Source organism: Malurus melanocephalus, unplaced genomic scaffold, assembly GCF_030028575.1.
Source record: "Malurus melanocephalus ecotype Western Australia unplaced genomic scaffold, MMel_1.1 scaffold_234, whole genome shotgun sequence".
In the NCBI taxonomy this organism is placed as follows: domain Eukaryota; kingdom Metazoa; phylum Chordata; class Aves; order Passeriformes; family Maluridae; genus Malurus; species Malurus melanocephalus.
In genome coordinates, this window is record NW_026623466.1 from 751,271 (window position 1) to 776,942 (window position 25,672).

The window sequence follows — 25,672 nt, forward strand, 5'->3', positions numbered from 1 at the left end:
CCCCCCCCGCTTCCCCACGCTTTTTAGTGTGAAGCAGTGCTTGAAAAATAGTAGTAAATACTTCATATATGTCACCACTGGAAATGCGTCCAGTCTTTTAGAGCAGAAGCTCGTTTTACTCTTGGTTTGTRCAGAGCTTGTGGTTGAGTGCTCAGGTTTTGTCTGTTTGCAGAAGTCTGCTGAAGGCAGAGGCATTGTAGGGCTGCAAGACCAGAGTGAAGGTGGTCAGGAGGCTTATTCATTATTGGCAAAGGGAAGCAGGCATCGTGCTGTACAGCACTCTTTGACTGTGGGCTTTGGGTTTTTTGTGTGTGGTTTTTTTTTTCTTAAAGTAATTAACATAGCTCCTCTAATGAACCCATCTTAAAGGGTACAGAACTGTATTTTCCCCTCCCCCTTCATGTATGTAACCTAGATGTAATTTCCTGTAAATAATTAAACTACTTCAGCAATCCTCGAGAATGAACTATATCTATTTATCAAAGTCTGATGAATTTTTGAAGTCTCTTCAAACGGCATGCTCTTCTTTTTTTCTTTGATAAAGTATAACAGAATGTCTTYTGCTTTTGAAAGAAGACATTTATAGAACTGACTTGTGCTTCCTTATCCTAAAATTAGTAGGGTATTGCAGTACTCTTTCTTTTTTTGCAAATGTATTAAGTGATCAGCTCTATTTGRGGACAGGAGTGAGGTAATAACTGAGAAACAAGAAGATTGTTTTTGCAAAAGTCAGAAATTCTGAAACAAGCTTTGATTGGAAAAAGAGCTTATAGAGACCTGAAAGGTAACTTGTAGAAGTGTAGCTGAAGTGCTAATCATGTCAAAGAAGGCAACTAGATTGTCATTGGTAAAGTACTTTTATGATAGAAGATCTKGTTGAACTGTGATCATCAGAGACCTACTTGGCTGGTCCTGCCTGTCTGTGATGCACAGTGGTGTCTGGAGTCTCCTTGCAGTCACAGCTTCTTGTKCACCTAGCACAGGTCCCTGTTTCTTTGGGAGGGTCATATCTCTTCCTTGRGTGCTTTGGAGATCTGGCAGGGGGTTGACCCTTTGAGGTTTTTTGTTTTGGTTTTGAATCTTGCTTGTTATATCATACATCGGTCTGTAGATATTTTGATTTGTGGCAGTCTCTGTACCTACTGTTTGSGAGGATAGCTCCATTCTGCCTGAGGCTTCGTTCGGAAACCTTTCCCAGCCGTGCACTGAATGCTGGGTGAATTAGTGCCAAGAGGCCATCGATGGACTTGGGGTACAATACGTGAATCAGCCCAAATGTCCAAAGGGTACAGTGAAAACTGAAAAYACAGGGACGGGGTGTTGTTTCATGCAGTCTTATCTGGAAAAAGTAGCAGGCTTCTAGCAGAGTGTTGAAAGATTAGGATTTGCATAGGAGGAAGCAATGGTCTGTTGTATTGCACTTAGCTCTGTGGTGAGACATTCTTGAATTTGGGACTTTTGCTGCTGCTGCTGCTGCAATTCATCACTTATGGGTTTGGGAAGAAGATTATCATTGGCTTTGGAGTTGTGGACATGCAAACTAAACTGTAGGTTAATGTAATCAGTCGGGCATGCTTCTGCCTCATGGGGTACAGCACAGAAGCAAGGGTGCAAAGTTAGCTGCATCATTTGTTGCAGCTCTTCTGGGGTAGCATACAACTTCCCTTACAGTGTTTCTCCTGMGTAATGATGAGAATAGTGATTAGCTGTGCTTAGCAGTGATGACAGTCCAGCTTTAAATAACATATGGAGCCTCCTASCTGAGGACTTACTGAGCCTGAAATAAAACTGCTGAGAATATAAAGCATTTTGTTCAGCACACAGGTCTGTGCTCACAAGCCTGGGCTTTTGAACAGCAAAATACAGAGGCTTCAGAGAAATAAGTTCAATCTTACATCTCCCTAAACATTGGTGGCACAAGCTCCTGGTGGAGGATGGTGATGCCCTGTGCTCCTCATCCTCACYGCACCCTATTTCAGGAGTTCCTAAGGCCATACACTACTGTCTGCCAGTGTTGATCCCTTGGTCCCCCAGAGGAAATGGGTGTTATATGTGCCTGCAGAGTGCTGTTCACAAGTGCCTGCCTCCTAAGTGCACTGAAGGTTTTGCATGGTCGCAAAAGTGGACTTCTGGAGGAAGAGCCATCTTTTATTGCATTCTCTGTGCACTTAAAGCTCTTGCACATTTCCTCTGGGGTCATAGATTACTTCACTTCAGGAAGATGCCAGTGATGTAAATGCAAGGAGGAAAAGCTGTGATATTCAAAATATATATATATATATATATATACTTAATATATATATATATATATATACTTTAAAAAGTCCAGTTGTTAATTTAATTAAGATGGACTGATGGTTTAGAAAATGTGGGCTTGCTCATTGCAAGTATGTAGTTATGGTCTTTGTTCCCCTTAATTAGTTTTGGGAAGCTGATTTTCATCTTTCCTGTGAAACGAAGTTTTATTTTAATGTTCTGAATGTCTTTACCACTTCTGCTAATTATTTTAATTGTACCGATCCATTTGCCACCTCCTCTTTCCCTACCAAATAACCCTGTGCATCSATTTTTTGTTTGTGGACTTGTCATGCTACATGAAGTTTGGAAGTTATAATTTGCTATTCAGTTAATTACAAAAACTTTCTAATTTCTCACTGAAATAAAAATTAATGTTTCATATTATTTTTCAAGCTTATTTAAAGGCTTTCAATACTGAATTGTTCAGAACTGAATGCATTATGTAGCAAAACAAGCCAAGGTTCTTTTTCACTCCAGGCAGAAGTTTCTTTAAAATGTGAGAGAAGTTTCTGCTGAAGTACTGTTCAGGCTGACTCTTACAAGCAAGACTGAAAGGTGTTTGTGATGACACTTTCAGTTCTGCTCATGCCTTCAGGAAAAATGCTTAGTATTGAAATAAGTGTGAATAAGAYGCGCTTTTCTAGGAGGAGTTGTCAAATAAAGAGAAATAGGGAGTTATAGCAACTCTGAGTTTTTTCTTTGTGTGCTGATTTCCTGGAAGAAATTGCAGTGTAGTTTATTACAGTAKAACTTTTATGATCATCTGTGGTCAGTTGGGCAAATTCTCTTGATTGCTCTAACTGCCTTCCTGGCACAAGGAGGTTTTGGGGAGCCTGTTCTTCTACCAGCCTCCTGAACTAAACAGAATAATTTTTTTAAAAACCTCGACTATTTGGGCATATCTGGAGAAGTAATTTAGGTTGTTAGCTTCTGCATAAGTAAAATTATAATGTAACAAACGTGCAGATGAACTCAGAGGAAAGTTAATGATTTTAGAGAAATACAAGCTGACAACCACACTCAGGGTAGGCAATATTTGGTAGTCCAATGGAGAGTCCAGGAGATAAAGACCCAAACTTCAGTCTTCACTGTGGGCCCTGTGTGGGCCAGGGTTTGTCRGCTGCAGTAGGATTATGGCTGGGGGATGGGGGGGAGTGAGATGCTTGGGAAGACTTCCAGGACTTGCGTCTTGGAGRAAATCTCTGTGTCCCAACTGCCTGGAGCTGCAGAGCCTGGGAGCCTCAGTACTGCATCCCTGGTGCTGACAAGGACATAAATTTTGCTGTGCAGCTGTAGATTCCCAGGAGGAGTTGATTCAYGAAGTGCCATCTGCTTGTATTGTGGAAAGGGTGACATTTTTTAAGCTTTTCTTTTTTAATTTGGCCTGAAATAATAAGTCATTTAATAAAATAATTTTTTCTCTGCTCTTATTCTCCAGAAGAGAGAAAGAGAGTCAAACTTACRATTATTGTGCAACATTTTTTTTTCAGGGTTGTTTCTTTGGGGTCTTTTGTTTTGTTTTTTTTAAATTACAAGTAAACTTGACAGTTACTATAGAATCAAAATGTTGAGAATTTGAAGAGACCTTAAAGATCATCTCGTCCCAACCCASCTGGCATGGGCTGGGTCACTTTCCTCCTGACCACTGGATTGGTGTGCTCAAGGCATTGTCCTGCCTGGCCTGTGTACTGGCATCTAGCAGCGTTTGCAAACGCTGTATAACCTCAAGCCCTCTCCATCCACTTTCTGTGACTTAGAATTTTCACTACAGCATTTGCTGTGGCATGGAACAACTCAGTATCATGGTTCTTTACARGAAACCCTGTAGTTATTTAGGCTGCAGATGGATATTCACTTTTTTGTCCCACTTCGATTTGGACCCTAAGTTGGAGTCAGCCATCTGATGCCTCAGTTCCACTGACAAAGAATGAGGTTTCAGTCCCCTCCTGGGACAGTCCTGCTGACAGCAGGARGCTGGGAATTAGGGGTGCATTGGTTGGGTGCAAGCAAGATTTCAGGCCATGCTGCTCTTTGAGTGAGGTGAGCCTGAATGGAGGTGGCTGGACACCACTCCAGCTATGGCATCTGGTCTTGGTGCTTCATCCCCCTGTACAAGACCCGTTGAATAGCCTTGTCTTTAGCAAAGCTATTTAGTTTGTTGTGGTTTTTTGTCCTTTCTCTAAGTTAACTAAACATTCCTTGCCAGTTACTCATTAAAATGGGCGACACCTTGTGCTTTCTGACTGAATCTCACTGAGCAAGAGGTACAAGCCCTGAATACACGTAGCTTTTTCTGGCTTGCCTCCAGGTTGGTTTATTTTCCTTTCATATTGTGAAGACCCTTTGGACTTTGCTTCAGGTGGACCTGCAGGCTTTGCCACACCGTTGTGCTCTGCATTGGCTTTTTTTTTTTTTTTTGCTTAAAACTTCTGAAGACAAATTCCTGAGAAAGAGCTGATGAAGCTGTTCTCTGGGTCTATGGGATGTGTGAACTGTGCTGAAGAGTGCTGGAAAGCACCAGTGTGGTTAAAATGTGCAATAGTGAACAGAAGCAGGAAGATGACTTGCTTTGCCCCCATTCTCACACTGCTTCCTTTCCCTCTGGTGCCAGAAATACCCCACCCAGTGCTTCTGCCCCCCCTCCCCCCAGCATATCCTGCACCTGGGTACCCTAGAGCAGATACAAAGATGGAAACACAAAGTATGCATTCCTTACTGTTCAAATGCAGCTAAATTAAATAATTTCATATTTGAGTATATGCTAATAGAAACAAAAAACTTCCTTGATGATATTAGATTAATTGCTTTCAGTTTTGTTTAACTTGCAGTCTTTTAAAAACTATCACATAACGATTGTGGATCACTGCAGTAGTCTGCATGTGTAATAGTTAAAAATACCCACAACAAACCAAGACAAAACCACACAAACAAAAACATACAGAACCCCACTGTGTGAGCTTTTGCAGAGCTCTTAAAGTGTAGTCTCTAATTGTCACTGTCTGAGACCAGCAGAGAAGCATCAGCCCTGATACGTCACACTGCAATTAGTATATCTGGCATCAGTCCATGCTACAGCCAAAAAAGGCAGCACTCCTTGCTSCTTCTTTCCTTCTCACCCCAAGTCCTGGCACTTGAGTTTGTGTGGCTGTAGAGTAAACTAGTTGAAGGGGAACTGATCCTCTTAAACCTTTCTATTTATTTGTTTCTATTGAATTAACTTTCAGTCARTTGATTCTTTACTCTGGCTCTCAGTGCAACCACGCGAGCCTGGTTTGCCACACAAGCAGTAGCATCAGCCCAAGGGAGGGGAGGAGGTGTGAGGAGGATGTGATGTTGGGCCATCCCTCCTGGTAAGTGCTTGAAATTAATGAGGGGTGGCACCTGCAGCAGTTGTGCTTACTCTGTGTCCATGCACATGTATTTGTAACTGGGCTTTGTATGGGCAGTGTGTTCTTACTGAGGGCATGTTTAGGATGTTTGTCCTGAAGTGTGATCCAAACAGTGAAGTGAGGGCAGGAGAGGTCTGGAAACAGGAGCTCTGTGTGTGAACGTACATAAGGTGACACTTGGTGGAAGAGTCTTGAGAGACTTAGTTTGGAGGTGAAGTTTAAAATTTGTAGAAACGCTGTGTCTCTCAGCACACCTTGGAACCTTTGTAAAGTTTATTAGCAGTTCTGTCTGTTTTAACCAGCTCATGCTTGGGAAAGGATTACTGTACTTAGCTGCCAGCAGCCAGCTTCCAGCCTTGTGGAGGCCTTCCCCAGTATATGAAGGTCAAGAGTGMCTAGGAGTAAAGCTCTTATAAATCTCATCACCTAAGGTGAGGTAACTGTTCTAATAACAAAAGCAGAGCATTATTTGAAACTTAGCACGTGTTTTGCAATGATGCTGCCTTCACCTGCTGCAGTGTCCTTCTTGGGGAGAAGTGGGCAGGGAGGTGGAGCATTGACTGAACCATTAGGGGCATGAAGTGGTGGCTAATGGCTTGAGAGCTACTGGATGGGTGCCTACCAGTGGCCTTGCCCAGATGTCTGTAATGGGGTTGACGCAGTTCAGCACCTTATTAACAGCTTCCATCACAGGCAAGARTGCACTGTCAGCGAGTTTGTCCGTGACACGAAACTGGGAGAGGGAAAAGTGGTTCATGTGCTGGAGGGCAGGACTGCCATTCAAACCAACTACCTGGGACATGGGCTGACCAGCCTTGCCTACTTCTGCAGAGGCAGCTGTACCTGGGGCACAGTAGCCCTGTTCAACAGGATGGGCTGGACTAGACAGCAGATGGGCAGGAAAGAGCTGGAGGTCCTGGTGGGCAGGCGGAACATGGATCAGCCAGTTTTCTGTGGTTCTACAAAATCAAAATGTATTCTAGAGACCTAAGGAAAGGACAGAATAATAATACTTGGGAAGTTCATAATTCGTGTGAGCTGAATGATTCATGAATTTGTGGAGGCAAGGTGTGTGATCATGAGAGGTTTGCTTGCCCTGGGGAAGGCAAGTGGCTGTGAAGTGTAAAGGCTGCATGCATTTTTGTTATTTAATGGCTTCTGGGAATGCTTTAGCTGAAGTTCTATATTGTTGATTTCTTTCTCCATACTGAGGGTAGAAACACTTGCAGCTTTTTTCTTTTTGCTTTCYGAAGCGTCCTGTAAGCAAGGTGAGGGAAAGAGCAGGTGGCATCCTGATTGTGAATATGGAATACGTTCTGCTAGATAAAACATGGAAGTTGCCTCAGGGTGAGAAGAATATATTTTAAGCAGGCAAGAATGAAGGAATTGCTTTTTTTTCCATTATAGGAGAATATAAATATAATGGGYGTGAAGTTTAGTGTTTTTTAATTGTTATGATGGCTGGATATGCGGTTACTGTATTTAACATGGCCTAGTACTTATTTTAATGAAGTTCCTTGCAACTGTTTTTGTTTTCCAGCTCCTTGCAAGTGTTCACTAATAGCACAGCGGGCAGAACTCTGTACGTTGATGAAGAACTACCAGCAAGCTCTTCATGATGCAGACATCCTCTGCCGAAACAAACCCCACTGGCCCGCGGTACGGTGCTTGCCTCTTGTAAAGACCAAAATGAAAACTGCTTCTTCTCAGGGCTTTTCTCTGTGCTTGGGGCAGTGCTGCTGGGGGTGTTGTTGGAAAAACATCGTGGCATTATCAGGGTCAAAAATATCTAAGTTCTTCATAGGACAAGTCTGGATGGTCCTCAGAATCTTTCCAGCTGGTGGGATTTTCATGGTGGGCACCCGGTGGTGTGGTTTTGTTCATGCTGGTGCCTGTTATCCGTTAAAGGATGTCGTGCTGCAGCTTGGCGCAGAATCAGTGGCAGCGCAGGATGGCCCTGCAGGCCCCTACAGGGTGATGTGTCCCCAGGAAATAGGTGGCTTTGACAGCCTGCTGGCCAATATGTCTTTCTGAGGAGCACCACAGACTGTATTTCAGGATWTTTTTCTTTGCTCTTTAAACCTAAAATTTCATATCTCTTATGTCTGCCTGTATCATGGTGTTTCATAGCGGGGTGGGGATTTTTTTCATAAACAGAGAAGGTGCTAGAAGGAGCAGTGTGCCATCTGAAACAAGTATTAGAAATTATGTTAGGAGAGAGAAGTGGAAGAAGCACACAGTGCCTGTCATTACCACTGGTTGCTTGAGGCTGGACTGGATGTCCAGCAGTTCACCCCACTAGGATTTCACATGCAGTCAGTCCTGCTTCTATCAGTAGCAAAACTGCAGCACAGGTTTAAGCAGGTAAAGCCTCTGTGTGCTTTCTGGAGAGAGCATAGCTTGGGGAAGGGTTTTAGGCACAGATCRTCTTCCTGTGGAGACTATGGAGGTGCAGCATAAGTGCCTCAGCCTCCTGCCTCTGTAAGCAGGACTGTGCATCTTGTGCTCCATTCCCAGTCAGGAATGATGCAGGGCGAGCAGAGAGGTGCTGTCCGAAGCACCAAGTCTGACAAGTTAGCTAATTGTGAATGCTGTCTTGTCACCCATTAAACCTTTCATGTTGGAAGGCAGCTCCTAATCTTCCCCTGCATCCAGTTTGCTTCTCTATCTTGGCTAATTTCTCATCAAGTCAGGAAKCTCATCTCGGTGGCATAAGCTGGGTTTCTGTGCAGAGGGAGAAAAATGAATTACGCACGTTCAAATGTTTTCTTCAAGTGTCTGTTTGCCTGAATCCATGGAAATGTGATGTGTGTCAGTTGTAGGCGGATAAAGGTTTCATTAATCACATCTCTGAAGAATGTTAATTGAAAATTAAATTTGTCATCATGGCGTAACCAGTGTTGTCTCAGACGTATTTCACTTGTGCTTTCATGTTTGTGAGGACGTGGACATAATCTGTGCAGATCCAGAATCCATGTTCTCCAGGAGTTCTGGGCATCTGCTTTGTTTTGTGTATTGCAGCATGTCATCCAGTGGCAGAGGTGAACTCAAACATTTGCTGTGTAGTTAAAAAAAACTCCAAACCAAACACAATATACAATTAAACTTAATTCTGAGAGTCACTCCTAGGATGCTAGTGTTTACCTACTGGTATCTATTGGCTTATTGCTAATAGATATAATGGCTTGCTGAGTTACTGGTGAAATTCTGGGTGTGATGTAGTCATTGGAACTATAGATAGATTGATTTCTTTTCAGTTGCTATGAAAACCAGGTCTTGGACTCTCTAAGGCAGGGAGAARTCTGTTTGTGTTTTTATATGGCGGGTAGAGAGAGGTGCCCTCCTGTCTGCTGCAGGATATCCTACCTGGATCTTACCCTTCAGTCCGATGCTTGCCAGGGGTATGTGAAAATAGGAAAAGGAAGGTGGCAGCAATGGTCTTAGAAGTATAGGGCCTCTTGTTCCTGGGCCTAACTCCTGGTGTTGGATCTTTAGGTACTTTATCTATGGACAGCTCAGTCCTCCCTTGCAGGTCAGATAAGGACATTGCTCTTACTGCCCTGAAGGACAAGGCCAAACAAGCTTGTAGGCTCCCCAGTGTGGTGAAGTAATGCTGGCAGTGATGGCAGGCGTGTAAAATGTTTCATGGAGGCTGTGCAAGCATTCAAGTAAGGTCAGGGCCAGGCCTGACAGTATCTATCTCCCTTCTTGCTGCACTGAGGAAAATAAAAATGTATCTTACCTGTAGAGAATTGATGTGTACTGAGACTTCTTGTTCAGGTCACCAAATGATAATTGTGTTAATTAACCTGGCCTATGCAGTGCCTGCTACTTGATTTTGGCATGAGCTTCTTTCTTCCAAATCCGGGGGAATGGTAACGATCTTAACAGGTCTYAGCTTGGACGGTAGTATTGTAAGAATGAGGGAGTTACCTGCTCAGGAACATTATGTGATACTGGATCTTTTTTCATGATTATGAAGGAAGAAAAATGGATCTGCTTATCTAGCCAGTCTCTTAGATGAATGAAGCTGTACTTTCAGTACCACTTAGAGATGTTCATGTGGGTCAGAGGTGGACTTGCAGGGCACACTTGTCAGATAAGCAAGAGGGAAATGTTTAAATGTGCACTTAGTTTCTTTTTGCTGTGAAGGCATTAATTTCCATAGTCAGATTAGAACTATAGTTTGATATCCTCAGGAAAGTTCAGAGGCAAGGCATTCCTCTCTTGCTACTAATAACAAGTAAAGTAGTATTTAGTCCCAAGCTGGCTACTGTGCGTAACATGGATGTGCCACTGCAGAACATGGGAGAGGTAGGATGGGCTAAAAGGCTTCTGGTTAAGCACTGGTAAGTTGCCCTAAATTCTTGATGGTTTTGGGCCAAGTAAAACAGGTGAAAAATTATCTGTGTCTTAGTAAGATACCCAGAAGTGGCTATGCTGAACTGTCTCAGCTGCCACKTCCAGCCTGCCCTGTGCCAGTGCCTTTTCTATGCAGCTGCATTACTTTTTAAGTTTGCTCTGGTATGTGAAACTCTTCTCTGGTGTGTCCAAGCACAGTGGGATRTGTAATAGGCTTTGTCCCTGGGAAAATGAATACCCCATCTCATTCCCAGCTCTTCTCTCAGGAAATGAGCCATACCTTTGGCAAGGGGTGATGCAGCAGAGGGTTCCTGGAGAATCTTTTTTCACCAGAAGGGACTGAATTTCTTTCAGTCACATGTGTCAAAGAGGTTGTTACTCAAAAAGCACCTTGTTCTTCACCTGCAGAATTACATGAATTTTCAGGTTTGTTTTCTGGTGTCTTGCTGCCACTTYAGAAATGATCTCTAGATTTGTACATTTCCTTTGTGTGAACAGGGCCATTATGTGAAAGCAAAAGCTCTTTCTGGATTGGAAAGGACTGAGGAAGCATTGAAGGAGTTTCTTTATTGTGTTGCCTTAAATCCTGAATGGAGCTCAATGAAGAAAGAAGCCCAAAAGGTATAAAATGTGTTTACTGACTACTTGGCCATTGTGCTGTTTTTAATCCCACAGCCAAGTAAAACTCATGGTATTTCAGGTGATAGTAAGCAACCAAAGGATAGTTTGATTTGGTAGATTCTCTAATAAATCTTTTTAGCATTATTCTATGTGAGGCCCCTCTTGGGTTTGGTTGATGCCTCAACCAGAGGAATTACGTATTTGTGAATTCCACTGCGTGGGCTTGAGGCTGCTAATTTTAGTACCCATCAGAAAATTACTTATGTGGGAAGTGGCAGAGGATTGAGAAGAGGAAGCTGTGTGCTGCCCTGTCCTGGAAAAATCCTGCAGTCTTTGTAGCATTTTGTCCCTTATGGGAAGTTAGACACATTTAGTGCTAACAGCCCATCATGAGGTTCTCTGTGTCCATCCATACAGGCAGCTTTTTATAAAAATGAAATGAGTATTTGGCAAGATAGGGGACTGGTGAGAGGGGGAACAGKCTCTACACAACTTAAAGATAGAGGTTAAATTTGCTTGAGAATGGAGGAAATGGATGAAGAGCACAAGGAATGTTTAAACACATCTCTGTTAACTGGTTTTGATGGGAGAGTGTAGTCTGAAGACTTYTGAGAGTCAAAATGGAGATTGGTAGGGTCAGGAGAAGGTACAGCAGACTGCCTCCCTGGGGGAGGGGGGACAGGAAGCCTTTGGTAAGGGAGGTGGGCACCAGAAGAGCATCTTGGAAYGTGACTCGTTGTGGGGACTGCCATGCAGGTTTCCCATGGGCGTTGGGGAATGCAGGGTGTCCTGGATGTTGCAAAGCTGTGAAGTTTGTGCGTCTGTGTTCACACAAACAGAAACATCTGTGTTGTAATTCTTACTTTTTCTTTTTTTTTTTCTCTTTCTAATTGACTAGATAATGTGTGAGATGTTTTTCCCAGCCTTTGAAAATGTGCATGATAGTCTAACAGCACCTTTCTCTAGTCGAACATCCCATACAAGATTGAAACCTGCGTTTCTGAGTAGCATAAACACACAGTCAGCTGTGGAAGATAACTCTGTTGCTGGGTCCTCAAAGGTAAAGCAAAAWGTGTTCAACCTAAAAATACCAAAATTAGCACATGGATCTTTCTGATCTGTGTGACAGTAATTTGTCTGCACCCGTGTAGGCACTAGCTTTCTTGGTAAGCCTCTTCTCTCCATTGGTGTTGGATCTCTTATTGGGATGTRCTTCCTCAAAAAATAAGAGAGTGATAGTTTTTCTTCAGAAAACAATGTGGTGCCTTCATGTGGGAGTCAGTTGTATTTTTTTTTTTCCACTGAAGATTTTAGTATGACAGGAACATAATTTCTAGAGACAGGAGGTGTAGACAGAGACATGGCCTTACTTTGTTGACCTGGGAAGTGACCTTAGGTACAGACCTTTCTCCATTGCTAGGCTCATTGTGGGAACATGGGTCTATTGCTGATGAAACTATACAAAAAAAAAAAAGCAAAACAAAATTGTCTCATGCTGTATATAACTTATTTTTTTAGGATACGATTTTCAGGTTAACAAAAACCCCGTCCCAAGAATCTGATGTATTCAGAAGCACTGATTCTTCTGTTTCCCATCATGTTCTGGATCTCTACTTTGAAGACAACAAGAAGTCTTTGGGAGCTGTTCTCTCCAGTTTACCTGGGGTTGGCTTAAAAAGRAAGCTGTCCAGTGATATGAGGGATTTACAGAGCTTGGATGTCCCCAATAAGATTCCTAAAAAAGGTTTGTGTGGTGGATAAGAAAAGTGTTTTCTCTTGCAAGTACTGAAAAACTGTAAACTTTTTTACTTCTCCCTTTTTATCAATAAAACATTCCCTATGGGAATTGGAATAATAGTTAGTTCTGTGGTGTGTCTGTGTCTGCTCTAATAACCTATTTACCTTAATCCAGAGCAGTTTAAGTTCAACAAATGAAAACTATTTTTCTTTCTCAAACAGACCATTTCCAATGTAATGTCTGTGTAATCCACTCACAGTTTAGTCTTTGTGTTGCTAGTCCTGTTTCCATTTTCTAGGTCTCAGCTATATCTGAACTTCATTGTCTTTCTATATGATTGAAAGATGAAGTAGGCCTGGAAACTAATCTTTAACTGGCATTAGAAATGGTCACATGCAACTTTACATGAAATTTTCCAAGCAAACAAAGAAGCCTTTTAAAGGGTAATAAGGCCCCCCCAGTTTTCTGTTACTTGAATTGTGCTTACAATTTGTATGCTTCTCAAGCTTCTAACAAAGACCTCCAGAGTGGCTTTAGTACTCAAAGCTGAAAACCCTGGAGGCAATATTTCACTGAACAGTGTCATAATTGATTAACATAGGTTGTGAAAATGCTGCTGTACTGGTGTGCTTTTTTTCCCTTAGAGAAAAAAAAAAACCGACCTACACCTTTACAAGTTTGACTTCTGCCCCAAAATATTACAAGTCTTCCAAGTACCATAGTCTGTCTGTGACCTCTACAAAAGATCAGTATATGGCGAGTTTCTGCTCACGTTGCTGTGGAGAAAAAAACGCTGTACTTGTCTGTGAACTGCAGACTCAGCAAACAGATTGTGAAATCTGACCCACCTGTATCTTCACAGCGAAGGCCAGAGATCATGTTTTACCCATAAGCACTAATTTCTGGTCTGTGCTAGGTCCCAGTGCTATGTTACTATTTGCAGAATTAACGCAGCCAGGTTCTTGCAATTACTAAATGCTAACATGTGAGATGTAGGTTAAAGATAGCACTGTTTTTCTTTATAGGCCACACACCACCTATCCTGTCTGTGCTCAAGATAAACCAGCTGCTGAACATAAGTTACTCTTTAACAAAGCATCCTAGTGTTTTAACTTAACATAAAAAGCTGAGCTTTTTAATGATCAGGAATTTGGTTAATAAAAAGCATGGGGAGGCAGCAGTCATGGCTCTGTTGCAACTCATCACAAAGATGCAAATGGTACAAGAAGTTGTAGAATTTGCTYGTGTGTCAACAGAAGCTGGAGCTGATAGCTTTTGAGCTTTAATAATGCTGCTGTGAAGTTTGAAGTCAGGTAAATGTAGGGATAAACTACTTGCAAAAATCATTCTGGGCAGAATTTTAAGTGAAGTGTTTTGCCTCTTCATGGATTGCTGAGCTAGTAAAAGCAGTGTTTGCTTGTGCAAACTACTCCGGTAGTCCTTTAAGCTGTCTAAAATTTGGGATTTCTACAGCAGTCTAGTCTAGAAGAATGTAAGCTTTTTTTTATAGTTGTAAGAAAAATKACCCCTGCTAAGAAATCTGTAATAAATGATGAGATATTTTGACTGTGTGTAAACAAATTAAATTCTGGACTTAATGTACTTTAAAACATCTGGCCTGGCTGATGTGGGGGTGGTGATGGTGGTGGGAAAGCAATAGCAGAGTATTTTAAAAACTAGACTAGAAAAAACCCACAGCATGATCATTTTTGGAGAAGCAAATAATGGGTATTCAGCTCTAAAGTGTATTCTCTGGCCACAGACATCGTCTTCTCATCTCCGAAAGGTCTCCTGCCAAAAAATCTAAAACTTAGATGGGAAATGTGTTTGTTGGAACAAAACTTCAGAAAAGAGAAGACATAAATGAAGTTTTTAATGAAAAAAACAGTGTAAAGAACATCTGAAAGYACAGTAATATCTACATATTTACTATTATAACCTTCTTGACTACTTAGATGGAGATGTTTTACCTGAAAGCACCACTGACACTTCAAGTGAAATACCAACAACTCTGGTGGATGCGTCGGACTTCGAGTGTTCCCTCTGCATGAGGTATGACTGTTGACCTGCATTAACATAAGAAGGGCTCTAGCTTCTGAAAAAACGTTTTCTTGGTGCAAGAAGAGAAACTTGCCAGAATGTCTAAATCATTGCTCTGTCCTTTTTGCTCTACTGTACATCTTTACAGATGTGGTTTTCTCCATTGTATATGGTGTTCTCCATTGTTTATCACTTCGAAAAGTGAAAACCTCTTTTGTATCCTCAGATAATATTGTCACTTGTGGCTTATACAAAAACAGGAAAGAAAGAAAGAAAGAAAGAGCTAGTTCTAGTCACTCCAGACATTGGAAATTGTTTTTGTTGGCAGCTTAGTTCTTCTGTTCCATGTTTTCATGTTAAGGTTGTTCTACGAACCTGTTACCACACCCTGTGGACACACCTTTTGCCTCAAATGCCTTGAGCGTTGCCTTGACCATAATCCACTTTGCCCACTCTGCAAAGAAAAGCTGTCAGAAGTAAGTATGTCCTTGCCCCAGTTAACAAAAGTACACAAAGTTGTGTACTTCTGAAAGCATCTTGATGGAAATTTTCTGTGCGCTGCTTGTGAGCTGCATCAAAAGCAGCATGGCCAGCAGGGTGAGGGAGGTGATTCTGCCCTTCTGCTCCTCACTAGTGAGACCTACCTGGAGTGCTGCATCCAGCTCTGGTCCCCAGCACAGGGGTGCAAGTCCAGAGGAGGGCCATGAACATGGTCTGGGGCTGGAGCACCTGTCCTATGAAGAAAGGCTGAGAAAGTTGTGGTTGTYCAATGTGAAGAGAAGGCTCTGGAGAGACCTGATCTCAGCCTTACAGTATTTCAAGGGGGTTTATAAAAAAGATGGGGCCAGATGTTTTAGTAGAGGGATAATGCTTTTAGTGAAGGAGAGTTAATTTGATCAGAAGAGATTAGATGTAAGAAATTTTTTACCATGAGGGTGATGAAACACTGGAAAAGGTTGCCCRGGGAGTTGGCAGATGCCCCATCCCTGGAAGCATTAAAGGTCAGATTGGATGGGGGATTCTTAACAACCTGATTCATTTGAAGATGTCCCTGCTCATTGAAGGGGTTGGACTATAAGGCATTTAAAGGTCCCTTCCAACCCAAACTATTCTGTGAAACAAGAACAGGACAGTACTGGCAGCATCAAGCTGTGTACAGACCTCATTTACTCAATATRTTTGGCATTCAGTGGAAGACAAATGGTTTTGCTGGTTCTTAAAGAATTGGAGGCTCCCAGTATCACATCAGGTCATGCCTGGGTACCCTCAGCCATAGCCCTGTTCATGTCATATTTCCAGTTTGTGTATCTGCCTGTTGTGAACTAGGAATGGTGACTCCTTGGTCAACCCTTGTGGTTCAGCAGTTGTAAGATATCCTGTACTTAGTACTTCTTGCCAGTAAGCTGACAGCTGTAGATGAAAAACAAGTATGTATCTTCTGCCAAAGTGGGGAGGAATTGCCTTTTCTTCCTGGTAGTACAATGTCTGCCAAAGAAGAGTATGGGGCTAGAGTTAAAAGACAGTGGGGTGAACCACATAGGCTGAAGTGGAATTTTGGTGCCTGGAGGCTGAAAAKGGTGAGGAATCAGTATGATCCTAACTCATGTGCACTTTGGTCTTAGGGAAGAACGGGTTGGGAGGAAAAGATGTTACTTGTCTTTTTGTTATCAGACTTAAGATTGACTCTTCCTTGTAGTTTCTGGCAAGCAGAACTTAYAAGAAGACCGTCCTTACAGAAGAGCTGATAGTCCGTTACTTGCCAGAGGAATTATCTGAAAGGAAGAAAGTTTATGAGGAAGAAATGAAGGAATTGTCAAAGTAGGCTCTCTTTATACTACTGACAGCTGTTACAGAAATGTATTTTTCAATCTAAATTACTGCAGAAGATTGATTTGCTTCTAAAAATGCACCAAAGAAATGAATTTGTAATTGAATCTGCCAGATGTTTTGTATTTTTGACATATATGTGGCAGATAAACAACAATGTGCTTGGGTGGTGTAGAGGCACAACAATATTCTTAAAATAAGGATAATTGCTTTTTCCTCTGAAACAACATAATAGCTTTAGAAGTTACAGAGAGGGTTTTCTGGGAATAGAATTCAAATTATAAATGGGTTATACTTTAGGTCAGGAGAAGTTCAAGGATCCAATTTTGTCAGTGACTTGTGAATGTTGTGCTATAACTCAACTTAAAAGTAAAACGAAACATGCAGTTAATCCTGAAAAAAATAAGTGGATTAGCAGGCTGCTTTGAAATCAAAGGGCTTTRCTGAGCTTGAGGATTCTCTGCCATCTTGCTTTGGACATGGCTGGTTCTTAAGTACTTTGTTACTGTGAACAGTTATCACCAAAACCTTGCCATGTGTAYCRAAGTTAGATATATCAGTATGCATCTATTTGGGAAGCAGACTATTTCTTGACTTTTTTCCTCTATGGAAGTAGATTAGAGGGTTGGTTTACTTAATGTTTTAATGGAAAGAGTCCTGAAATACTGTTTTTCTTGTGAAAATGTCAAACTTTGAAGAGATAGACTCAATCTTTGTAAATGTCTAAGGAAACCATTTGTTTCGTATTAAGGATTTATGCTAAATGTAACAGCACCCAGAAAATGTGATTTATTTTTTAACAATTTTCTTACAGTTTGAATAAAGAYGTTCCCATCTTCGTATGTACCATGGCCTTTCCTACCATCCCTTGTCCACTCCATGTCTTTGAACCTCGTTATCGCCTAATGATAAGAAGATGCATGGAAACTGGTACCAAGCAGTTTGGCATGTGCTTAGCTGATGAATTAAAAGGGTAAGGAGACGAGATGAGAAGTTCTGTTGTTGCAGAGGCTGTTGTGACTCTAGTGGAATACTGCATCACAGTRTACTTGTCTCCCCAAACCACTGTGGTTTCTTCCAGTCYTGTATGAGCCAATACTGAAGTTGCTTACTTCTTAAGTTTTGAACTTTATAAACATTCCTTTTCACACAAAGCTGTAATTTTATTACTCCCCTGTTGGATGATAGCAAGAATGCGACTCATCCTGCTAGTACAGGCTCCAAAAATAGCACTTAATTGGCTGTGTGTTTGGAAAGCTTGCTGGCCTGTTTGTTCCAGTGAAAGCTGACTGTCTGTGTAGGATGCCTCATCTATCTACTCAGTTAAAAAAAAACAAAAACCAAACAAAAATAAGGCAAAACATCCAGACCTCCCATAGCTCTCCTGCAAGAGTGGTATCATTTTAATGAGACAAAGTATACCCTTGGCTGAAAAGTCTGTTTTGCTGCTGGACGTTGAATTTGAATGTTTGTCTTTATTGCTGTGTTGCAATGTCTAAACTATCTCCAGTGAGTGGGTTACCTTGTCTTTCTATATGATTACACCTTTCATTCATTTTTGTGAATTCTGATACTGATGTGTTTCTAGCTCCCTGTGCAGAGACTGACTAGATTAAAGGTCCCTTACAATGCAAAACTGTTCGGTGATTCTACAAAAGCCTTCAAGTTTAAATACTTCACAGATTGTGGAGTTTTGAAACCATGCTCATGGGAGAAACACGAGGTGGTTTTGAGAGGTCTGTCTGCCTTATGAGATGCAATAGTTGCTGATTTCAGAATTTACATTGGCATGATGCAGGCAGTAGAATGGATAACAAGCATGGGAATTTTAAAGAGCACATTAGACAGGCATGCTCAGGAGCACCATTTTTGTCTGTGACCATCACTGGAGCTGAGAGTAGGACAGTTATTACTGAGGCTTGGCAGGCTTTCCTTGTCCACTTCATGTTTTTTGAGAGGGGATATTTTATTTTTCTCCCCGACGGAACAGTAAGGTAGCTGTAAAAGAATACAGGAGATGCTGCAGCTTCCAGTCAGCTGTGGCTGTGCTGCAATGCCATTTGGCATGCTGTCAGTACTGCACTCAGTGGAGTGCAGACTCCTGCAGCAGCTGATGCTCCGCAGTCCCTTCCAGGCCTATGACCAGTTCTCTGGAAGTGAATACCTGTGCRAGTGAGGGCAGAATTACCCTAGGACTTCAGTGATAACGCTTCTTACATCCATTCCGGCTTGTGGRAGAGCCAAACTTACTTGGAGTCAGGTATAATAACACAAAAGGGCCAAGGTGTTACAATACCTACATAGTCATTGGTTTGTTCGATAACATCATGAAGGGTATTTTAAAATGCAGCAGTTAGATTTCTAGTCCTGTCTGTTTCGAGTTACTAAAATAATAAAACTTTCTGAGCATTATAACTCGAATTAAAGTTATCTACCATCAAAGCGCAGGGTGCCTTCATCTGCAGACACCTAGCAGGCTGTTGCAGCTTCTTACACAAGTAAAGAAGTTCTTCTGTTTATTCAAAATTGCGAAATCAACTTGGGAATACAAGAAGTGGGGAAACTTGTTTTGCCTCATCTGCTGAGACATGGATACAAACCTCCCTTGAAAAACACAGTGACAAAGCATGTTTAGTTCATTACCCTCCTCTGTTATATTTCACCATTCTGACTTAAAATTGGTAAAACAATAGAAGTTCCTAATGTTGTCAGCACCTTTTATGCCTGTCTCCAGGTGCTTTTTTATCTCTTTGAGGTCACTTTCTGCCCAAAAGTAACTTCTCAAAGAACAACAACAAAAAATCATCACTTCTGTATTAATTTTCAGATTCAGTATGAATGTCACTAAAATCATTAATTAAAAACAATTGTTACGTAGCTGTTTAATTAGCGTCTAGTGTTACATTGCCATAATAAACTAACAAACTTGCTTTTTTTAATCAATCCTACTGGTAGAGCAGCAGGACTTAGCTTTGTGCAGCTCTGCTCCTCCTGCTCTTCCTGATTTTTTTCCTGTACGGTGGCTGGGAAAGAACAGTTGCTCACAGTGGTGAGCTTCCCCCCCACCCCTTCCAAACCCATGATTTTTGGTAGAGCAGAAACAGGAATACTTTCTTTGTCACTCCATTGTAAGATATAGCCAATGTAAGATATTCTCTGATAAAGAATTTATCAGATCCTGCTGGAATTCGGTATCTTGAGATGAGACTAGGTTCAGTGCTTTACTCTGCTTAGCAGTAAGCTGAGATGTAGACCTGCAAATTTATTGTGGTGATCAATCATTGTGCAATCACCCTCTCTAGTGAAATCACTGCAGCTCAAAGGTGGAGTTAAGTAAGCTTGATAAAGTAAAAGTTTATTGCATGTCTATTTCCAGAGTGTGATTAAAACCTGTGCCTACTTTAAATATAATGGATACAAATGTGCTTTTGGGAAGAGGGTATTTTGGGTTTGCTTTGACTTTTTTTTTTTAAAGAAACAAATGCAAGCAAAAAAAAACTTGCTATGTAGAAGCCCTTTTCTTCTAAAGCCTGCAGTGTTCTGCTTACACCTTGGAGTAGGGGGCTAGTCCTCACAGCCATGCATTTGTTCCTCAGTTTCTGGATTTCCTTATGGTATCTTTATCCATCTTGTTTTCTTCGCAAACCAGATGAATTTGCCAACAGCAGCTGGCAACTCCCAGCATGAAACATGCTTCATTTAGTTTCTGTCCCTTTCCAGCCCTCTCACCCTGCAAACATGTCCTGAAAATGCTGCTGCCCAGGTCCTCGGAGGGAAGGCAGAAAGGGAGGGGGTTGTGTGGCTTAGGGGAATAAGCAGAAATGTATTGTCACCAAAGCAGAATCCTCTTTCAAATAAAAAATGGTGAATTAGGCCCAGTATTTGTCCTGATGTCTATAAACACTTGTTGATGACTTCCACTTTTATGCCCTTCTGTCATTTCAGATTTGCAGATCATGGCTGTATATTAGAGATCAGGGACGTAAAGTTTTTTCCTGATGGACGCTCAGTTGTTGATACAGTTGGTGTCCGTCGTTTTAGGGTCTTAAGCCATGGCCAGCGAGATGGATATAACACAGCAAACATCGAGTATCTTGAAGATAAAAAGGTGATCTATGGTGCAAAGTTATTCATACCCATGTATTGCTGGATTCACTTAAATAGCCTTTCCTTGTTGCATTTCAAGCTAGCTGTGCATTATTTTAAAGCCAATATCATTACAAACACACTAAAGCTCTACTTTTAAAACCATGGAACAAACTTTGTATCTTCTTTCCCTTTCTTCCTTTCTCCCTTATAATTATCTCTGCTTAAAGTGTTACACTCCCTTCATGGATCTCTAAGTAGCTTCTAGGATGCTGAGGTCATGGTGTTTAGGTGACGTCAGAGTAACATTTTAGAGCTGGTACAGAATTAAAAGCCTACTAAAAGCACATGCTCCTATTGGTAGAGAACTGACTGTTCTTTTGAACTGGACAGACAGTTGGCACACTTCATAATGTCCTCCAAGTTCCTCCACACTTCATAATGTTCTCATTTACAGAACAGGTCCTCAAATAAATGTGGGAGTCTGCTCTTAAAATGAGTTCTTAGTTACATGTAGTTGACCATGCCCTGTACAAGCATTCTTAGAGCTGACTGACAGCAGAGAAGTGCAGAGAGGGGAGTAGCCTGTAAAAACAACTCCTCTTCGAGCACATTCATCAGGTGAAGTGCTTGTGATGGGTGTTGGCCAAAGGCTGAATTTTTGGGCATTCTGGACCTTTCTGGATCATCTTCAGACTGTGTCTATAAAACCTCGGTAGCTATTAACATTGAGCTTAGCAGTAATCTCCTGCCAGTTGATGAAGTCAGTTTGGTCACACAGTTCTCTATTTGAAGTGAAAGTCTGCAAAACCTTAGTAGTGCTTTTCTAACCTGTGCAGGATGATGCGGTTGTTTGCCAGGGCACGAAGGGTTGAGCTCATGAAGTGCCTCCACTTGTGAAAGGCTGGAATAGGCAGTCTGCTCAGAGTGAGGGCTCTGCTCTTTTTAAATCCCTAGTGAAGAGTGGTGGAACTCAGGTACACAGGCATTGTTTGCAGATGGTGCTAGAGACCCACCTCTCCATAATTAGAGTGAGGTTTACCTTGTCTCACATGGGAGGCTGGTGTCTGTTCAGTGCCCGACATTCATGATATATGTGATAGTGGAAAATCTCAGTCCAAAGATGCCTGTTTTATCTGCTCTGAGATACCTATCTTAAGATGGGATTAATTTCTCTCTAGAGCTGCTTCTCCTCAACTGTGAAAGGCATCTGGAGCAGCTAGATCAGATGTGTATCTGAGTGAGTAGCATAGCAGAAATCACACCATTGATGTGCACGTTAAAGGGGAAAAAATCCAAGCAACTCAAAACAAAAATCCAAAATCAAAACCCCCCAAAATCACCCATTTATGGTGGGTTTTGCTTATGCTTTTTTTCCCTAATTGCTAATAGTAGGCCTGTGCAACTAAAACACTGCTTCAGTGAAGATGTTTCTTCCTGGCTGTTTCTGGTATTGGGAAAGCATTACTTTCCCTGCTTCCTGCCTGCTCAGGTGTCTACCCTCCTCCTTTTCCTTGGCTGTCCTACCATGGCCTTAACACTTCTCTAAAACAGTACTGGTCTCTTAAGTGCCATAGCTCCTCCGGTCTCTGTGCTCGGTGGCAGTAGTGTTTTTGTTTTGTCAGATGATCTACCACTATCCAGAGGTCACTCTGTGGCAGGGATTCAAGGCTGTGGGTTTGAGATGATAAATAGGATGTTCCAGGATTTCTTCTGTTTTGCCAGCATTTAGGAACGGGTACTAGTGTGAGGCAGTTAACTGCTCCAGGAAATGTCACTTCAGAACACCTAGGGGAGGGTAAAAAGACTCCAGCATCACAGGTTTGAAATCTGAGACTTAGTCACAGTTGGTTTAGATAAGGACACTTGAACAGCTGTAGTAGTCACTGCATTATTTTGCTTCGTTTGCTTCTGGGGACGCATATGGACTCCATGGTATCAAACCTGTTTTGTTCCATCTCCCTTCTTTCAACAATAAGGTTGAAGGACCAGAATATGAAGAACTTGTCCGCCTTCATGATTCAGTTTATGATCAAGCTGTTGCCTGGTTTACTTCTCTTAAAGACAATATGAAAGCGCAAATTCTCAATCATTTTGGATCCATGCCAGGGAAAGAACCAGAGCCACAGGTAATAAAACCTGCCTACTTATGCAGCCTTATTTTAAACAGAATTTTTACATGAGACTGTTGTCTGACAGATTTTTGCTGCGGTTTTGTATATTCTGGACTCTCACCCAATTTTGGTTAGTTAGCATGAAGCATGGTAAACAATATGTCTGCGTGATTTGGTAGCTGAAGAGATAAGGCTTAATGGTGTATGCAGATAAAGAGAACACCTACATTTAGGTGTTTAGTTGTTGCTTATTTTGTAGTGACTTTCTGAGTAAATAGAAGGTGAGAAGGAAGGTGATACTCCTTTATGGGAATACATAATKCTGGTGAATACATAATGCATGTTTTTCCATCCTTTGCAGAGCAACCCCAGTGGTCCTGCCTGGTACTGGTGGCTCTTGGCCGTGTTGCCTCTGGAAAACCGAGCTCAGCTGGCAATACTGGCTATGACCTCCCTTAAAGACCGTCTCATTGCCATCAGACGCGTGTTGATATTTGTGACTCGCAAAAGACCCAGATAACGTGGAACTGTGTTGTGAGTGGGCACTGAAAAACATCTCATGACAGATTGTTCTGGGGGAGGGCAAAGGGGGAGGGATTGTTTTTTTGTATTTTTAAAAAATTCCTTCAAGAAGGAACAGCCCTTTCTGACTGCGTCCTGCATCCATCGATTGCATCGGTTTGTTATCTGGGTATTCTCCAAACCTTGCACACTCTCCTGTTGTCCTGGTGAAAACTGAGCCTCTACAAAGCTATGCTACGTTTAGAATGTAGCTGATGGATGTGGATAATTGCTTCAAAGTACTAGGATAGAGTTGATGTTTCTAGCCTGCAAGAGAGTTAAGTTCTAGAGTAGTGCCATTGGCCTGCATGTGATCTGGATTTTCACTCAGTAGGAAGAGGAAACTGGACATGGATTGAAGAGGTGTTTCCTGGACTTTCTTGAAGGTAGTGGACAGAAGTGGAGTTACACTGCCCAGCAGAAGTATGCACAAGGACTAACCAACAGACAGAAGGCAGTCTGTCATACACCCACATCTCTCTCTCTTCAGCAAATAACAGTCTGAGGAAAAAACAGGTTAAGCCGTTTGTAGTCAAGGCATCTGAGGATATTTATCTAAAAGAATAATAGCTACTGAATGAGTACAGTATTTGGTAGCCTTAGGTAATCCCTCCTTTGTGATTTACATGTTGTAGCAGAATGAGTATATATGAAATGTTTGGAAAGATGTACTTTGGTTACTTTGAAGAGAAAACCCAAAGTAATCCTAGCCAGTCTTACTGCTAAATTCAAACCAAGCCGGTTCCTAAAGTATGATAAACACTGCTGTGAAATAATGATTTCACCCCAAGTACGAGGGAGGCATGCTGCAGTTTACTCTGAACACCTGCTCTGTGAGTGGAACCAGTGAGGATAAAAGGTGGGGAGATTTCCATCTCCCTCCTTCATGCAGAGTCGTGCCAACCTCCCCTTATGTTGGGGTGGTCTCTACTGAACATGTTTCAAACCCGAAAGTATTGTAGTTTAGTACCAGTTGCTGTATGTGATGGAAATCAGTCCACAGTAACACCGTGAAAGGAGTCACAAACCGAGTCTATAAAGGCAAGTCTCAATGCAAGCTTCAGTCAGGTGTTAACCTTCATTTGTCTTTTTGATTATTTTTTTTATGTATTGTTTTGTTAATATCTAACTTTGATAGCTATTAAATTGATCGCTTGTCAGTCAAATGATCAATGTTTGCTCAACTGCCAATGAAATAACTCAGTGTTACCAATTCAATTGGCATAATTTCCCATAACTAGAACTGATACTACCAACAGGAAAAAAAAGTTGACTTGAATCTCCATGTGCTGCAAGCATAGCAAGACCAATGTAAAGACTTGTTCCTGTCCAGAAGTCTGGTAAGAAGAAATGGCTGCTTACCTAAATGGTCAAAGTGCCTGGTTTTCTTTTTTAGTTATTTTCTCCTTTTTTGTCAATGAAGAGGTATTTAAAGTTTTTTTTTCCACTTTGTACATGAATTCTGGAAGAAGACTGCATTAAAATGCAGTTATTAGGATATATTACCTGCTCTTTTTGGGTATTGTAGTTATAACCTGTGTGGTCTGGGAAACAAAAATTCAGAGGTTTTTTCCTTTCAGCAAATGGCTACCACAAATGGTTTCTGTAACATACCCTGAATGTACTGTAACTGCCTCTACCTTGAACACGCCTTTTCTATTTAAGTAGTTTGTAAGTRTATTCTCTGAATTGCGAAGTGCATAATGTACAACCAATGATGTCATAACCTTTACAGTAGCCTTCTGCAGGTTCTGCTACCACCACCAAAATACACAAAATTCAACTTGAATGCATTTTCTCCAGGAGTTGAAGATGATGAAGGGAAATTCACTGAGGTTTAAAGGAATTGTTGTATACTTGGGGAGGAAATGTCAGAAGTCAGTAGGTCTTCAGCCCACTGTCAGCTGAGCTACTGAAGAGTGATTTCACAAACTAATTCTCGGACCAGAAGATGGACTGTATTTGATCTTGCAATCCTTTCTGTTCAGCTTCCTGTTCTTGCCATTCCTTTCCATGCTGTGTATTTCTTCGAGACTCACTCATCTTGCTCGTTTGTGTGTCTGGCCTAGTTTTGAGTATTACTAGTTTAGCTGGAAGAGGATGCTGATGGTATTTGTATATTGCTGGTCCCTGATCTTATATGTGCTTAATTTTACAAATAGGAGTGCATTTAAGAAAAAAATATCAAGGTGCTAGTTAGTGTCTTCTTGGCTTCGCCTCAGTAAATGTTAATGTTAATGTTAATATTCTTCTCTGCAAGGGTGATTTTTTTCAAGATATCTACTTTGAGGTACTTCTGACAGAAAACCCTATGAAATGAGAGGTTGTTTACTGCTGTTTTGTAATATGTAAAGACATTCTACATGGGAAGTGACATTACTGTGTTCATGAAGGCCTATATAGTTAATGGAGTGATTGTTATTGAAAAGAAGGCTGAACTGTAGAGGGATTTTTTTTTAGTCAAGGTTTAAAGCGGTTTGTGAATATTTCAGTGACTGATGTTTTGGATAAATGATAACAACAAAAGAATTGTCTGTGTATGGATGCAAATAATCATATTAGCAGCCCAAAGCTGACATTTCTTCCAAAACATTGAATGCTGATCAAATAGCAGAGCTTTAATAAATAAATAAAAT

General features: G+C 41.4%; 1 protein-coding gene across 1 annotated transcript in view; it reads left to right on the forward strand.

Moving 5' to 3' along the window:
- The window catches only part of LONRF2 (LON peptidase N-terminal domain and ring finger 2), a 30,623-nt gene extending 7,039 nt beyond the window's left edge, over positions 1-23,584 (forward strand). Inside the window, exons 2-12 of the mRNA XM_057374846.1 lie at positions 7,228-7,346; positions 10,548-10,670; positions 11,569-11,730; positions 12,189-12,414; positions 14,364-14,460; positions 14,810-14,924; positions 16,145-16,266; positions 17,090-17,248; positions 20,221-20,383; positions 22,341-22,490; positions 22,837-23,584. Coding sequence (XP_057230829.1) covers positions 7,228-7,346; positions 10,548-10,670; positions 11,569-11,730; positions 12,189-12,414; positions 14,364-14,460; positions 14,810-14,924; positions 16,145-16,266; positions 17,090-17,248; positions 20,221-20,383; positions 22,341-22,490; positions 22,837-22,995 — 1,595 coding nt within the window. The 3' untranslated portion in view covers positions 22,996-23,584. The remainder of the gene's footprint in view (positions 1-7,227; positions 7,347-10,547; positions 10,671-11,568; positions 11,731-12,188; positions 12,415-14,363; positions 14,461-14,809; positions 14,925-16,144; positions 16,267-17,089; positions 17,249-20,220; positions 20,384-22,340; positions 22,491-22,836) is intronic.
- The last annotated feature ends 2,088 nt before the right edge of the window (positions 23,585-25,672 follow it).